This window comes from Muscardinus avellanarius, assembly GCF_963383645.1.
Source record: "Muscardinus avellanarius genome assembly, chromosome: 10".
NCBI classification, from domain to species: domain Eukaryota; kingdom Metazoa; phylum Chordata; class Mammalia; order Rodentia; family Gliridae; genus Muscardinus; species Muscardinus avellanarius.
Window position 1 is genome coordinate 71133947 of NC_137796.1, and position 16970 is coordinate 71150916.

At 57.5% G+C, this 16970-nt stretch overlaps 2 protein-coding genes across 2 annotated transcripts in view; both read right to left on the bottom strand.

Annotated features, from left to right (window-relative positions):
* The window catches only part of TMEM184A (transmembrane protein 184A), a gene marked incomplete at both ends in the record, with an annotated part of 8945 nt that extends 6567 nt beyond the window's left edge, over nt 1-2378 (bottom strand). Inside the window, 2 exons of the mRNA XM_080702482.1 lie at nt 1420-1650; nt 2310-2378. Of these exons, the coding sequence (XP_080558608.1) occupies nt 1420-1650; nt 2310-2378 (300 nt within the window). The remainder of the gene's footprint in view (nt 1-1419; nt 1651-2309) is intronic.
* A 13206-nt stretch (nt 2379-15584) lies between these two features.
* On the bottom strand, nt 15585-16491 carry PSMG3 (proteasome assembly chaperone 3; the record flags this gene model as incomplete). Its single annotated transcript, XM_080704278.1, has 2 exons — nt 15585-15737; nt 16276-16491. 2 exons carry the CDS (start codon nt 16489-16491, stop codon nt 15585-15587), a joined length of 369 nt encoding a protein of 122 aa, XP_080560404.1.
* Between the last annotated feature and the right edge of the window lie 479 nt (nt 16492-16970).

The following is a 16970-nucleotide window of genomic DNA, read 5'->3' on the forward strand; positions in this document are numbered from 1 at the left end:
CCTGGGGCTGGCACCGCTCGGGTGGTGACCTTGGCCAGCACTGCCCTCTCTGGCCTTGCTTTCCCCATCCCCACCCAGCCGGATTCCAAGGACAGGAGTGTGGGGCCCCTGGTGCTGGGCTGGGTGGGCCTCACAGTGCTCCGAGGGGTGGGGCAGCCTGAAGCAGCGGCCCCAGGGACTAGCCACAGCCACCACCCACGGCAGGTCCTAGGTGACAGCTCGGAAGTCCGACCCCGGCAGGAGGGGCCGCCACGCAGCCTCTGAGGCTCCGCACTGCGCCTGGCCCCCACACACGCGTGGAGCTCCCTAGTACTCTGATGACTGAGGTCAGCCCTGGACACCCTCGTCCCCCCCCCCCCCGAGTGGGTGGCTGTCACTTCCTGCCTTTGCATGCCCCTGTCCATCCATCCCTACCCAGTGCCAGGCGAGCCATCCGAGAAAGCACCGTGCCCTCAGCTCTCCCTCCACAGCCTTCCTGGGCTCCCCAGCACCCCTCCTCAGCCAGCCAAACTCTTTTTTTTTTTTTTTTTTTTTGGTGGTACTGGGGATGGAACCCAGGGGCATTCTACTTCTGAGCAATATCTCCAGCCCTATACTTTATTCTTTATTTTGAAACAGAGTCTCACTGAGTTGCAAAGGGCCTCACTAAGTAGCCGAGGCTGTCCAAGAACCTGCACTATCCTCCTGTCTCAGCCTCCCGAATGCTGGGATTACAAGGGTGGGTCGCCACGCCCGGCTCAGCCAAACTCTTGATCCCCCTGGACAGTCAACTCCAGCCCCCACCGGCCTGCAGTGGGGCTCCTACTGCGGCCCTATCCCCATCGTCCCCAGGCCTGGCCGAGCTCAGGCACCCCTTCCCACCCACCACCCCCGGACCCTTCTGGCTGCTCCCAGTTCCCCCTGTTGGGGGCTGCCCTGTCTTCCCACTTGGTGATGGTGTGTGGCTAGGACAGGGGAACGGAGAAAGAGAGGGGAATGGCCCCTCCAGGAAGCCTGAGCCAGGCTGGGCCCCGCTTCAGGCTCCCTAGGGATCCCGCGCCCCGCTCCCTGCCCCGCCGCCGTGCTCCCCGGCGCCTGCTTCCGGCTTGAGACTCCAACAGGCAGGGCAAAGTCCACAGCAGGCCTCTCTGGATGGCACCCCCAGAGGGGGAAGCCCCCACTGCGCCCCATCTCCCTGCCTCGGGAGGGAAGAGCTCTGTCTCTCGAGCCTCCACATTCTTGTCTGTGAAATGGGAGTGCCCTCTGACCTGGGTGAGGGGGCGAAGGGCTGAGGAAATGTCCACGGTGCCCGCCAGCACTCCGCCCACCCTGGACCCTGCTCCCCCTGTGCCCGGGGCCCTGGGCACCGATCCTCTGGTCCAGGCAGGGCTGAGCTGAGTGACTGGGGTCCCGGGAGGCTCGGAGGTGGGTCAGGTTTACCTGGTGGCAGGTGAGCAGGAGGGCAGTCCACACGAAGATGCCTGAGATGCCCTGGGCCAGCGCGGTGGTGAGGAAGAGCTGGGGGGCTCCCTGGGAGCCGTTCCCTACGAGGTCCATCTGTGGCCCGGCGGGCACCATGGGCGTGGTCAGCAGGGGGCTGAGCTGTGGCCAGGTCGGGGGCACCAGGGGGACTCCTCCAGTGGTTCCCAGGAGCCCTGAGGCATTACTCATCTGCAGAGGAGGCCAGGAGAGATGGGAGGAGGGAAGCCAGGGCGCAGGCTCCTGCGGCCCCAGGGGGTGGGGCGGCCGCTTGGGGACGCCCCTGAGTCGGCTCTGCCAGGCCGTGCCCACCACAGAGCCCACACCTGGAGTGGCAGGCAGTGGAGACCTGCCCACCGCTGTCCCGGGGACAGCCCCTGGTTTCCTGAGTGGAGGCCCCTCCGGCCACCTGTGTCCTCTCCCTTCTACCCACTGCTTTCTCCTGTCCTAGGGCAGTCCCACCCCGGCAGACCCCGCACCTGCCTCCTGCCCGGCTCAGCCTCCCAGTGTCCCGGGAGAAGCCGCTGTGTGAAGCAAACCTGAGCTCTGGGCCTTCAGGGATGTGCCTTTGAGGGGCCCGAGGACTTTCTACCGGGGCTGGCAAGGGCCGGCTCTGCCCCAGGAAGCCAGGGTGCAGCCCACCCAACGTGCCAGCTCCCTGGACCTGCTCCCGTGCCTGGTGCCAGCCTGGCGGAGGGTCTCTGGCCCCTGCTCCCCTGCTCTTTGCCCCAGCACCTGCTCCACAGTCCCTAACAAGCTGCAGGGGGCACCTGGCACCTCCCTTCCCCCACCTTGGTAGCGCCTCCGGCCTCCCCACCCTCTGGCCGGCAGTCACGGGGCCCAGAACCTACCTCCGCGGGCAGGAAGCTCCTGGGCCCAGCCCCGGGAGGCCTGGCCGCTGGGGAAGCCTGGCTGGCCATTCGTGTGGCCACGTGGCCCCCACAGCTGCTGGGGGTGGGGCCAGGCGGCTCTTGGGAGGGCCGACCAGGCCCCTGCCTTCAGGTGAGGCTTCACCTGCCCAGCCGCCCACCTGGGCTCCCGGCCGGGGGCGGGGCCCGGAGGAAGGGGCGGGGCTGTCCCCTCCCCCTCCCGGTGGACACTCTATCCAGCTCAGGCTGTGTGCTCAGCAGAAACCTGCTGGCTGCCAGGTGCCCTCGCCTGCCGGTGCCAGGTGGCCAGGCAGCTGCTGTGGGCAGAGACAGGCCTGGGGCTGCACTGGGCCTCCCTGGAGGAATGGGAGCTCACGGGCAGTGGGTTTCTGTGTGTGTGTGTGTGTGTGTGTGTGTGTGTGTGTGTGTGTGAGAGAGAGAGAGAGAGAGAGAGAGAGAGAGAGAGAGAGAGAGAGAGAGAAATAGGGATTGAACCGGGAATTGAGAGACCCCAGGGGCATTCTACCTCTGAGCTACACCCTCAGCCCTAATTTTTATTCTTTATTTTGAAACAGGGTCTAAGTTGTTGAGGCTGGCCTTTGACTTGCAATTCTTCTGTCAAAGCCTCCCAAGTACAAGGATTACAGGTGTCTGCCATCAGGCCTGTTTTTTTTTTTTTTTTTTTTTGGTACTGGGGATTGGGCATTCTACCTCCACCCTCCACCCCCATCCCTATTTTTCATTCTTTATTTTGAAACTGGGCCTCACTAAGTTGCAGAGGGCCTCACTAAGTAGCTGAGGTTGGCCATGGACCTGGGATCCTCCTGTCTCAGCCTCCTAAGTACTGGGATTATAAGTGTGCGCCACCATGCCTGGCTAAGCCTGTTTAAATTTTTATTTTATTTTATTGGTACTGGACATTGAACCCAGAGATGTTCTACCTCCAAGCTACACTCCTAGCTCTTTTCATTTTTTATTTTGAAACAGGGTGTCACTAAATTGCCAAGGGTCTCACTGTTGCTGAGGCTTGCCTTAAACCTGCAATCCTACTATTTCAGCCTCCCAAGTACTAGAATTACATATGTGTGTCACTGGGCCAGGCCGGCTTGTGAGATTTTAGGTGTGAAGTCTGTTACTGGGACATGGACAGGACTTCATCTGACCCACTCATGGTACAGGTGAAGAAACTGAGACTCTGGCCCCTGCCTGGTTTTTCTGTTTGTTTTTTTATCTTGTACTGGGGATTGAACCCAGGGACATTCTTCCTCTCAGCTACATCTCCTGCCCTTCTATTTCTTTTATTTTGAATCAGAGTCTTCCTAAATTGTTGAGGGCCTTGCTAAGTTGCTGAGACTGGCCTCAAACCTGGGATCCTCCTGTCCCAGCCTCCTAAGCACTGGGATTATAGGCATTCGTCACTGTGCCTGCCTCCCTGACTGTTTTGTTCCCAGAACCCAGCATGGGATGAGGCCTCAGGCCCTCCCACAGGTTGAGGGTGGAAAAGACTGCGTACACAGCAGGAAGCACGGTGGTTGGGTGTTAGAAGGACTGCCCTGGATGGAATCAAAGGGTCGAGCTTCCAGCCTGGCTCTTCCTGGCCTCGACCCTAGACACAGACCAGGGACTTCTATAAAACTCTGTTCTTTCTTCAGAGGCAGATCTCACTGTGGGGAAAGGGTGCTGGGCAGGGAGGCTTGCAGCCTGCTCAGCCCGCAGCCCTGCTGGTAGTGAGAGGTCTCTGCCGGCAGCCCGAGCTGGCTCATGGCCCTGAGGGTCCATGCTGCTCAGGAAGCCCCTTCAGTCATGGGGAGGCCGGGCCCAGCACCTCTTTTGGCGTGTTCGCACAGCTGTCCTACCCTGACATACTCCTGTGGAGCCTGCTCTCTGGGAAGGCCTGCAGAGAGCTTGGGCTGTGGCTCCTAGGCCTGTCCGCTCCAGAGATTCACCAATACTCTGGGAAACGACTTTGGCTCCTAAGACAGCTTTGGCTGTGGTCCCCCATTCAGCATTGGGCCTTGTGGGCATTTTATAAACCTGGGGCTCTGAGAAATGGTGAAGCTTCTGCCACTGCTCCTCATCCTGCCTCCTCCGGCCTCCTGGCAGGACCACTCCCGAGGCAATCTCAGCCTCCAGTCTTGCCCATGGCCTCCGCCACCTCAGCAGGCCCCTTTGCCTCTGGGGCTCTGTTTTCCCAGCTGTAAAGGGGTTCAGTCACATCCTGGTCGAGATGGGAGCTGGGTGGGCGCCGCCTGCCTGCCCCTCCTCTGGCCACACTCCCCCTGGGCGTGCCTCTGCCTCCTGCAGGGGCTCCCGCCACCCAGGCTCTGTTCCGGGACAATACCTGCCCCTTAACGTCCCCAAATCCAGGCAGGACTCAGGTACCAAGTCCCTGCCTGTTAGGTTCCTGACCAACCAGCAGGGCCAACAGCTGCAGGCCTGGGTGTACATCCCGCTCTGTGACAGGGAGGACACAGGAGATACACACATGCACCTCCTCTGACCCGCCTTCCCTGGAAGTCCTTCCCGCTCCTGTGCCCCGTGATGGCCACCTTCACCATCTCTCGGGGCAGGCCTGTCCTTTGCTGGGCTTCTGTGGCTTGCTCCAGGGTCTTAGATCCCGGTGGGATCTAAGGCTGTCTACAGACTGGGCCATACCCCATCTTCCTCGGCCCCCTTTCCTCCTCCCCTCCACTGGGGGGTGCCGGGCCCGAGTCCCCAGGAATCTTTGGGGGAGCCTGGTGGGACTCTCCTCGCCCTGCAGCCTCCAGGTGCCCAGCACATCCTGGAAATGACTTAGTTCTGAGTTTTGGCCAGACCCAGGGGAGATTGGAGGGCATCGACACACATGGTGCCCGTTCAGAGAATGGATCTGTTAGTCCCATTTCCACAGATGGGACACTGGAGGCTCAAGGGGGTGGCTGTGTGTGTGTGTGTGTGTGTGTGTGTGTGTGTGTGTGTACTAGGGATTGAACCCAGGGGCATTTTACCTCTGAGCTGTACCTCTAGCCCTTTTAAATTTTTTTTTAATTTGGAAACAGGGTCTTGATAAGTTGCTGAGACTGGCTTTGAACCTGTGATCCTCCTGTGTTGGCCTCTAAAGTTCTGAGGTCATAGGTGTGTGCATGTCTCCGACCCCTGCCTCCTCCAGTGGGGCTGGCCACCAGATGTGCGACCTGCCTAGTGGGCTTCTATGGTGGGGAGCACCTATCTTTGGGAGGCTGAGACAGGAGGATCACGGGTTCAAGGCCAGTCTCAGCAACTCAGACCCCTCAGCAGTTTAGCGAGATTCTGTTCCAAAACAAAAAAGGGGCTGAGAGTAGCGGGTATAGTGCTGCATGCCTGTAATCCTAGTACCTGGGAAGCTAAGACAGGATTGCAGGTCTGAAGCCAGCCTCAGCAATTTAGCAAGATCCTCCACAACCTAGTGAGACTCTGCTTCAAAAACAAAAAATAAGCCGGGCATGGTGGCGCACGCTTGTAATCCCCACGCTCGGGAGGCGGAGACAGGAGGAGGTTCAAAGCCAGCCGCACTGGCTTAAGAGACCCTGTTTCCACATAAAAAAGTATAAAAATAGGTCTGGGAGTGTAGCCTGTGGGAGTGTAGCCTGGAGGTAGAAAGGCTTCCAGGAACCCCAGTACCACCAAACAAACAAACAAACAAACAAAAAAACCACAAAAGAATACAAAACAAACAAAACAAAATATAAAATAGGGCTGGGGATGTAGTTCTGAGTCAGAATGCCCCTGGGTTCAATCCCCAGTAACCAACACACACACGCGCGCACGCGTGCCAGGCATGTAGCTTGGAGGTAGACTCCCTGGGTTCTATCCCCAGTTCGTTAACAGTAATAAATAGAAATAACAAATAAAAAGGGCTGGGGTATAGCTCAGAAGTAGAACACCCCTGGGTTCAGTCCCCAGAACAGCCCCTCCAAAGAAGAAGAAGAAAAAAAAAAAAAGCGCTTATACAAAGGCCAGCTCATTTCCAGCTTCCGGGACAAATTCTTGTCTCATCCCAGTGGGCAGGGCCTGACGGGACCAGTGTCCCTGTGCCTCTCTTGGCCAGGGCTTCACCCTAGTGTGCCCCAACTAGTGTCTGCTGGATCTGGGGGGGGGGGTCGGCCCCTGGGACCTCTGGAACAGAATGCCCCCTCCAGGCCCACAGCCAGATGGGAGGGTGGTCTCTGCTGAATGCCCCCAGTCCTCCCTATGGCTGACAAGTGTGGGGTGCTGTGGAGACGCCTTCCTGCTCGCCGCGGGGGGAGGGCTTTCTGCTGGTGCACTGTTTGGGTTTGGCATGTGGGTCCGTGGCCTGGCCCGGAGGCTGGGGGAGGGCTTGTCACATGGCTTTCCCAGGGGTCCAGACCCTCACCTCCTGGCACAGGACCACATGCCCGGGGATGGCCCTGTTCCCCAGGCCAGGTGGGTGGCTGAGCAGGAGGGAGGAAGGACGGATCCAGGCTGTGCCAAGCTCAGCACAATGAGGGACCTCGTCTGGGGACCTACAGGGCGAGGGATCAAGGTGGTCCTGGGAGAGAGACAGGGGCCGACACTACCACTGCTGTGGCATGGGCTCTCTGGCGGGGCAAGGCCTCGCCCCGAGGCCAATATCACGGCCCATACCCACTCGGGAGTGGTGCTGGGCTGGAGGGCCTGATGTCCCTGTCAGGGGGCTGAACACTGACCAAGCCCATGGCAGGACCGACCGGCCTGCCCGGATCCAGGCGGCAGGACCTCTGGCCACTGTTTGCCATGACCAGGAGACCTGGCAGATCCAGCAAGCCTCTCACCCGAGGGCCCCTGGCTCCTGGGCCTGGCTGCTGCCTGCCTGCAGGTGGCCAGACGTGTCCCCTTCATGGGGCCAAGCCTTGCCTTCTCTTCTGCTGTGCCTACGTCACCCCAAGGCTCCAGGGCCACTTCAGAGCCAGGAAGCTGGCCCTGCCCACCTGCCCACCTGCTGATCAGTGTCCCAGGCCGACTGGCTAGCCTGGCAGCACCCACTCCGGGGCACCCCTCCCTGGCCCTCCCCTGCTGGGCACCCCAGGGGCAGCCTTTGCGGCTGAGCTTTTATTTCAGTCAAAGCCATGGCTGAAGATGTCCAGCTAACGCCCACCCCCTAGGGCTGGGTAGGGCGGTGCCAGGCTCCTGTCAGCCAAGGGCTCCATGCTCAAGCCTGTCACACACATAGGGTGGGCAGAGCGCAGAGGTGGTGCCCCACACACCCACGCAGACTAGGGATGCCCACCTGGGGACCCAGGAGCCAGCTCTTCCCTCCCTCTGGGGCTTCTCCCCACCTAGCCCTGGGTTCCTCGGGTCCCCTGCACGCCTCCCTGTGCATCCTCAACTCGCGGGCAGCACCGCCTCCTGGTGGCCGAGATGCCACTTCTCACCTGTGACAGGCAGCCCTGGGAGCCTGGAGGGCAGGCGTGGCTCCAGGTGCAGAATGGCCCTGGGGCTGGCAGCGCTTGGTGTCTGAGCCTTGGGTGAACCCCGTGCCTCAGTTTCCCTGGCGGTCTCACCCATGTATGGCTGCACGGCAGGCCAGCAGTCCCATCGGGACTGGGTCTGCCTGTCACCCACTCTTCTCTACAGGCTGCCGCAGCTGTGCCCTCGGGTCAGGCTGGTGGGCACTGCTGGCCCAGCTGCCTGGTGCCTGCAGACAGATGTGGGTCAGGTGACTCCCTGGCTTCCAGCCTGTTGGCTGACTCGGCTCTGCCTGTGCCATTGGCCCCAGACCCTTGGGGATAGGGGACAGTGCTCCCCCACTGTGGTCTCTGTCCTCTGTTTTGCTGGCGGGTGGGCCCCTTCCCACTCCTGTGCCCACCTCCACCCCGTCCTGCAGCCTCGTTCCCAGCAAGAACCTGCCAGGCTTGTCCATACCTGCCTTTGCCCCAAAGCCAGCCACCAGCTGCCAGCCTTGGGGGTGGACCGGGAGGCCCATTCGTCTGGAGTTGGGGCACAGCCCTAACACCCTCTTTCGTTACCAGGTGGCATCCTGGGGCCAACAGGGGGCCCGGATTTGTGGATAGAGATGGGTGGGAAGAGAGGGGTGTGATTCTCTGAATTTGAGGGGCAGGTTTTGATTTAGGGGCCTCACCCGCGGGAGTGCCTGGGGTCTGAGCCAGGACACCAGGGCCCTGCCAGGCGAGCCCCCCGTGTACCCTCCTGCCCTGCCCCCGCAGAGGCGCACAGCTCACCTTGCTGGAGGTTCTCTGGTGAGCAGGCTGCAGCTTTGGTTTTCAAAGGGCCACACGGTGCTGCCTCGGGGCCGGGCGGATGGCTGAGCAGGAGTGTGGCCCCTCTCTGCTGCCCCTGCTCACAGCAGCTGGGGCATCCCGCAGACACTACTGAGGCTGCCTAATCTCTTGCCCCTCCCTAGGCCCAGTCCCCTCCCTGCCCCACCTGGCCGGCCCTACCTGCCTGGGCAGCCTCTGCTGGGCCACACCCTCCACCAGCCACACCCTCCGCCACCCCCAGTCCAGAGTCTGGCACCAGGCATTTGCTCCCCCCACCACCTGCCCAAGGTCTGGGCTGTAAAGTCGCTGACCTGGGGCTGGATTTGTGGCCACAGACCGAGTGTAGGCTGGTCACTGCATCTCTGGCCCTGGGCGTGGGGTGCAGCACCCCTGTCAAATGTGGTCTCTGGGTGAGTGGCCTGTTCTTCTGGCCCTTTCCTCTGTCCACGCTTCTCCCGGTCCTTCTTTGGTCCCTCCACCCCTGAAGAGCATGAGGGGAGCTTGGGTCTAGCAGTGCCCAGCTCCGCTCACAGGACGCCTGAACATGCGACGAGCTGAGAATCTTCTGTAGGCCAAAAGCCATGGCCCTCCAGGCCCTGGTGGGCTGGGAGGGGCCCTGAGAGCAGGCGGGAGGCTCAGGCCCACGGGAGTGGGTGGAACCTAGTCTTGGTTTCAAGCCCATCCGTGAAGCAGCCTCAGGCTCCCTGTCCTCTGAGCAGCTGTGATGCTTGGAGGTTTACCCACCTGCTCGGCAGGTGTCCCCGAGTCCTTGCTGCGGGTCCAGGTAGTCCTGCATGGGGCCAGTCGCTGGACTCTTCTTGGAGAGCCCTCTCCCTCCCTCCTGGTCCTATCTTGTGTCCCCTTCCAGGCTCGGCACAATGGGGGCAGCATATCCTCTGGGCTTGTGGCTCCATGCGGCCCATTCCGCGGCTCTCACACAGAGCACGTGAGCTGTGCATTTACCTCACCCTGGGCATTGGGGCCCCAGAGCAGTCTTCATCAAACTGTTCCCAGACTTGAGCTGATTTCTGAGAACTTCTCCAACTTCCTTAGAATTCTGAGGCCTTTATGTGTGTGTGTGTGTGTGTGTGTGTAATGGGGATTGAATCCAGGGGCATTCTACTTCTGAGCTACACCCCAGTGTGTGTGTGTGTGTGTGTGTGTGTGTGTGTGTGTGTGTGTGTGTAATGGGGATTGAATCCAGGGGCATTCTACTTCTGAGCTACACCCCAGTGTGTGTGTGTGTGTGTGTGTGTGTGTGTGTGTGTGTGTGTGTGTGAATGGGGATTGAATCCAGGGGCATTCTACTTCTGAGCTACACCCCAGTGTGTGTGTGTGTGTGTGTGTGTGTGTGTGTGTGTGTGTAATGGGGATTGAATCCAGGGGCATTCTACTTCTGAGCTACACCCCAGCCAGTCTCTCTAAATTACTGCACATTGGTGTTGAACCTGGGTTCCTCTTGTCTCAGCCTCCCAAGTACTGGGATTACAAGCACGCACTACCAAATCCAGCGAATCTCACAATCTTTTTGGAATTTATGAATCCTCGTTTCCTGGCGAGGCACCCGCCACTCCACACAGACAAGTTCTGTCCTGTTTTTCTCACGGTGGCAAATTATAAGCCACAGTGTAGTACCTCTCTGCAGCCATCAAGACACCACCCGGCCCTGTTCCAGTGGCTCCTCTCCTGATTTCCAACCTCACAGGCAGCTCCCTCGCTGGTCCGAGTACCGCTGTCTCATTCCAAAGGTTGTCATAACTGGTTATGGGGCCCAGGGCTCTGCCAAGACCCTGGATACAATGCTTAGAATGACTATCAAGAACAGCCGCCCCCTGGTTCTCCCGACCTCCCAGATACCCACGAGCCCTTGGCCAGGCAGGGACACACCCCATGTCCACTTGGGAGAAGGGAAAGCATGAGAAAAGGGGCCTGGGAGACGAGCTCATCAGAGAGCTGCTGGATGCCACACCATGGTGGTCCCAGGGCACAGCCCTGAAGAGACTCTGTCCTGCCTTGTGTGCAGGGCTGACAAATTGGCTCCAGGTTCATTATTTACACTTGGCTCTAAGTGGCTGGAAGTTGTAATTACAGTGTGATTGCTGGGTAAGTGCTACCTGCAGCCCCTCCACCTTCAAGAATAACAATATCCACTCAGCAGACAGCCCCGCCCTGGAAACTGCCAACTCCATGGATCTTTTTTATTTTAATTTTAATTTTTTTTGTGGTTCTGGGATTGGAACCCAGGGGCATTCGACCTCCTAGCTACACCCCCTGCTCTATTTTTTATTCTTTATTTTGAAACTGGGTCTCACTGAGTTGCAGAGGGCCTCACTAAGTAGCTGAGGCTGTCCGCGAACCGCGATCCTCCGGTCTCAGCCTCCCAAATGCTGGGAATACAAGCATGCGCCACCACGCCCGGCACCGTGGATCTCTTTACTGGGGCGCTGATCTCTCCTAACTTACAGCAGCTAAGCAGAGAGGGGCATGTGGACAGCAAGGGCAAAGGGTCTAGCCCTGTGCCTGGTTTCCAAGGCGGGCAGAGCAGAAAGCCACTGGCTTAGGTCAGGAAGTCCATTTAGTCTTGGTCTGTATTTTTTGTTTCTTAATTAATTTTGGGGGGAGAGGGTATGAGGGATTGAAACCAGGGGCATCCTACCTCAGAACTATACTCCCAACCCTTTTTTATTTTTTTGCTGAACTGGGAATGGAACCTATTCTTTGTTTTTAAGCAGGGCCTAAGTAGCTGAGCCTGGCTAAGAACCTGTGATCCTCCTGTCTCAGCCTCTCAAATACTGGGATTGCAAGTGTGCACCATCACGCCTGGCTACACTTTTTATTTTGAAACGGGATCTTGCTAAGTTACTGCCTGCTGGCCTCTAACCTGTGATCTTGCGTCTCTGCCTCCCAAGCACTGGAATTATAGGTGTGCACCACTGTGCCCAGCTCAGTCTGTATTTTTTTTTTTTTTTTTTTGGTGGTACTGGGGTTCCTGGAAGCCCTTCTACCTTAGGGCTACACTCCCAGACCTATTTTATTTTATACTTTTATATTTGGAAACAGGGTCTCTTAGGCCAGCGCGGCTGGCTAAGAACCTGTGCGATCCTCCTGTCTCCGCCTCCCAAGCGCAGGGATTACAAGCGTGCGCCACCACGGGCCCGGCTCAGTCCGTATTTCTTAACAGCTCCCAGACAGCTATGAGCGGCTATAAGGATGATGTTAAAAAGGTTCTGGAACCTGGATTCAACTCTGGTCAGCTTCAGCACCACCTTCAAGGCAGGAAGTCTCAGCCATTCAAATGCAGGCAAACTTGCCTTTCCCTCCCCCAGCTACCAATTAAGGTGTTTGAGCAGCAGCTAAATCCTCCTGAGCCTGTAACATCTCTGGGACCTGATTAGACAGTACAGGTCTGACAGGGCCTAGCTCGTAGGAGACCAAGGCAAGGAGAAGGAACCAGAACCACACAGTAGCCTACAGGCAAAACTGACCAGCACTTACCAGGATGATTTCCTCGATGATTACTTCTAAGTTTGGCTTAAAAGAGAAGCAGCCAATGAACGAGTCACCAACGGATCCAGTGATGGGGGACAGCGAGAACCAAGGTGCTCTGCCTGGGCTCAGATCCTGGCTTCTCCACTCAGGAGCAGCGGTGTGACTCCGCCGCGCTTGTTTCCAGCTGGCAAAACCCAGGTATGAGGGGCAGGTTGTGTGAGCTGAACAGGCAGGTCACCAGTGCAGCCGTGGGCAAGTCAGAAAACCAAGGCTGGAAACCTTAGGTTGGGACTGGAGTCCCATCTAGACTCGGTTTCCCTGGATCTGTTAAGAGAGGGAAGCTGCAGCTCCTCAGACAAAAACAGAGATTTTTCTATCTCTGAGCTCCAGACCCTGCTAAAAAAAAAAGTGTGTGTGTTACTCAGGGTGGAACCCAGGGGCTTTTCTACCTCCGGGCTATACTCCCAGACCTATTTTATACTTTATTTGGAAACAGGGTCTCACTAAGTTGCTGAGAGCCTCACTCAGTAGCTGAGGCTGGCTTCGAACCTGTGCAACCCTGTCTCAGTCTCCCAAGCGCAGGGATTACAAGTGTGTGTGCGCCACCACGCCCAGCAGAAAAAAGCACCTTTCTTTTGGTTTTGGGATTGAACACATGGCCTTGCACATGCTAAGGAGATGGTGTACCCCTGAGCTACACCCCCAGTCCCAAACTGTCTGATTTTTAGGTGACCAGTATGATGTGCTGACTCTGAACAAAGAGACTTCTGCCTTCTGGGTCAAGCTGCTAGTTCTCCAGAGCAGGCCCTGGCTCCCTCCCACCAGACTGCCCACAGCCCGCAGCAGCTCTCATCCTCGCAGTCCCGGGATCCCCACGCCTGTCCTCGCTTTCACTACTCTACTTCCTCGTGGCCTCTGAGAGCTGAGGGGCCCAGGTCCACCAGGAAGCTAACAATTGGCACGTGTGTGGGAGGGATGCAGGCTGGGGACTGTGGAGGGAGGCTGACAGAAGCCCAGTCTGGGGAAGACTGGACACGCTGCATGGAGTCTGTGAGCCAAAGCTGGCTGCAGCTTCCTGATGCCAGGGACGAGTTCGGCAGCACTGGCAGAACAGCTGGGACCACGGAGGAATGGGATGGGTGGCTCTCACTCCCGGCAGCAGGGCCTGGCAGGCATGTTTCCTGCAAGCACCACATTTCCTTCAGGAAGTCTGGCAGGTGCCCCACACTGAGTCCCTGGTGCTCTGCCTACAGGTCTCCCCACATGCCTGCTGGGGGCCTGGGAGCTCCCTGAGGCAGGCGTAACAGGCACGAGCATACAGCAGGCACTCAACCTGCTGAAGGAATGAGCCTTGAGGACAGTTCCCCTCTGTCCCACCTTCAGCAAATACACTTTCTGAACTCACCAGCAGCCAGGCGTGGTGATGCACCCTTGTTATACCAGTACTTGGGAGGTTGAGACAGGAAGATAGCAGGTTCACAGCCAGCCTCAGCAACTTAGCGCGACCCTGTTTCAAAAGAAAAAAATAAAATAGGGCAGAGTGTAACTCAGAGGTAGACTGCCCCGGGTTCCATCTCCAGCGCGCGCGCGCGCACACACACACACATGGGGGTGTGGGGGGAGGCTGGGTATGTAGCTCAGAAGTAGAATGCCCTTGGGTTCAATCCCCAGTACCCCCCACCACCACCACCAAAAGAAAACAGGGCTGGGGCTGTAGCTCAGAGGTAGAAAACTCCTGGGTTCAATCCCTAGTATCATAAAAATAATAAATAAATTCACCAACAGTCTGAAACCATCTGCTCATTTTTTGTCCTGGAGAAAGGTCCCTAAAATCAAGAAATTCGTAGGACAGTTAGGTGGCACACTTGTAATTCTTGGTAACTGGGAAGCTGAGGGGAGGATCGCAAGTTAAAGGTTGATTTCTGTAATTTAGCAAGACCCTGTCTCAAGCTAAAATAAAAAGGGTTGGGGATACAGCTCAGTGGTAGAGTGCATGTACAAAGACTAGCGTGTACAAAACCCTGGGTTCAATCTCTCATACCACCAAAAAAGAAAAAGAAAGAAAATGACTGGACTGGAGACCCTGGTTCAAAGAGAAACCAAATAAGCCGGGCGTGGTGGCGCACGCTTGTAATCCCCGCGCTTGGGAGGCGGAGACAGGAGGATCGCGCAGGTTCGAAGCCAGCCGTGCTGGCGTAAGAGACCCTGTTTCAAAAATATAAAATAGGTCTGGGAGTGTAGCCCAGAGGAAGAAGGGCTTCCAGGAACCCCAGTACCACCAAAAAAAAAAAAAAAAAAAAATCCAAAGAGAAACCAAATAAAAATATTCCTTCCCAATTTCATGAATACAGACACCACCTGCAGCTTCTATACATCCTCGATTCTGGGAGGGCACCGGGTGCTAGCTTGTTTCTAGACTCCTGCTGGGCTTCTGCTTCCTGACCTGCTCACCTAACTCAACCCGCCAGCTCTCACCATTTTCAGAGCAACAGATGGTGCAGGTTTCACTTTCTGGCTTCAGAACTCCAACTCGGTGCCGTCAGGGATGCTGCCCTTCTGCAGGAGGGAGAGCTCAGGGCTCTCAGGCTGCCCCTTGTCAGAGCTGTGGACAGGCCGACTCTGGGGTTCAAGTGTCCCCTAATGCCAATGCCTGACTCTGGTCCCCACCAATCCTTGCAGATAGTTTCAGGGAGTACTGTTTATTCTTTTGTCCTGGAAGCATTTCCAAAGGGCAGATCTGTTCCAACTTGAAACCTCCAAGCTCTTCACTGAGCTGGGGCCCTCAGCCACCTCCCTCCTGGTTGTAGACTGCAGGCTCCAGTCTTGCCCTAGTGGCCCACCTGAGGTGCTGCCCTTGCGGGCGCCTGAAACGCCTCCTCGAAACACTGTTCTTTCTCTGCGCAGGTTGTCCCCCCATCCCCAACTCCCATTCTGCAGCTGAGGCCTGTGACCCTGCACAGGAACTGGAACAAAGCAAGACGGGACAACTGGTAGCGGAAAAGAAGCTGAACTAGGAGAAGACACAGGAAAGAAGCTGACAGTGTGCCCAGAGCCCATTTTTGAGATGTGTGTCGCTCCCATCAACCACAGACTACATTTCTTTCAAACATCAAGTTTTCCTCCTACCTAAGATTCACTAAACTGTGACTAATTTCTCAGTATTATTAAGAAGGGTGGTGAGGCATTCTGGAATACATATTTACTTTTAATAGAAAAAAATACCCCCCCCCACATGTATCACCGCACAGAGGGCCAAGAACATTGCAGCTGACTTGAGCTTTCCATCTTCTTCTGAGACGCACCTCTCAGAGCCCAGTGAGAACATTCCCTGTGCCCAGGCACCCCTACTGCTTCTGCCACCACGACACAACAACCAAACGGTGACAGTCTCTGAGACATGAGTGTTTTTTTCGGGCTCAAGGGCTAAAGCCAGAGAAAGTCCCTCTTCCTGACTGCAGCAGTGAAGAGTCTTGAGATCCCACGTGAAGACTGAGCTTCTGATTGGTCCCGCTGAGCTGCCACGAACACCAGGTCACCACACCTGGCACACTCGGATCAACTCCTTCAAGGCCTTTAGCCCTTCCATGCTCTTGTCCTTCAAGGCCATGGACAGGAGGACTGCTCTGTTTCCAGCTTCTTGAGACACAAATGCTACCAGGTTCTTTGCAAAGACATGGATGAGAGGCTGGTGAAGGGAAGGGAGAAAAACTACTGTGATTTTTTTTTTTTTTTTACATTGAATACCCCTCAGGAACCCAGCCTGGCTTCCCACACCACCATTAAATCGCTGCCCAGTACACTCCACGTGGCAGTGATTCACAGCTCAACGACACACTGCAGGCATAAACAAACTGCTACAGAGGCATCATTAACTTTATTTCCTTGGTGCCTTCTGTGTTTCTGTCTCTCTGCCTATCTCTAATCTGGAAAGGCTCATGAAAGATAGGCCTGGAGCGAGAAATTGTCAAATCTCATGGAGCCCAGAAGGCCACTCCTTAACATAATATATCATGACAGGGTCAAACTGAGGAGGAAGTGTTTGCATCACAAAATCAATACCTCCACTTGTCTGCTGGATAAAATGCTGATTGGCTGGGAAAAGCACACCAAGGGCAGGCAGGATGCCCTCCGACTCACAGAGGTGCTGGGGGGTGCCGCCTGACAATTCATAGCCGGGAAAGAGGGCTCTCGTCCACCCTGGGGTCCCTTGCCAACCACTTTACCTCGTCCTGCCCAAGAAGGACTTTCGTGGTGAGCGCGGGCTTGCTGATGTCGCTGGTTACGGGGCTGGGCTCCAGGGAGACCAGGGTACCCATCTTTCCGAACTGGGTCACCACCACCAGGATGTGGCTGCTGAAGGCCGAGCAGACCACCTGGGTGGGGACCCCGCACACCACGTCCGTCTTCTGTTTCGATACTACCAACGGTTTGCCCTCCATAGTCCCCTCTCCAATGGGGGCTTTTCGTTTCAAAAGAGAGAAGAAAGGAGTCAAACAGTGTCACAACTTGGGGCCCCAAACAAGCTTCATTTGGTTTTACAGGAGAAACACAAGCCGGCCCCTCTGAGAGCAAGGGTCGCACACCCACGCCGACTCGCCTGGGCTTTCCGCAGCGGCGGGATGGCAGACACTCCCCGGCCGCCGCCAGCCCCGTCCGCCCGGGGCTCGGAGGCCACGGCCCCGCGGACCGGTCGCGCCTGGGTGGCCAGAGCAGCCAGGGACCCACGCTTACCGCGCCGGAAGTGGCTCTGCGCGAGCAACGCCCCCCGCCGGAAGTGCAGGTCGTGACTTCCGGTCCTGGGCCGTGCGGCGGCTGGTCCGTGGGGCGCCTGACCCCCCGGGCCTGGGGTTCCGAGCCGCTGGAGGGCCGGCGCCGTGGGGCGGACCGCGCTGCGCAGAGTGCCAGGCTCCAGCCCTGC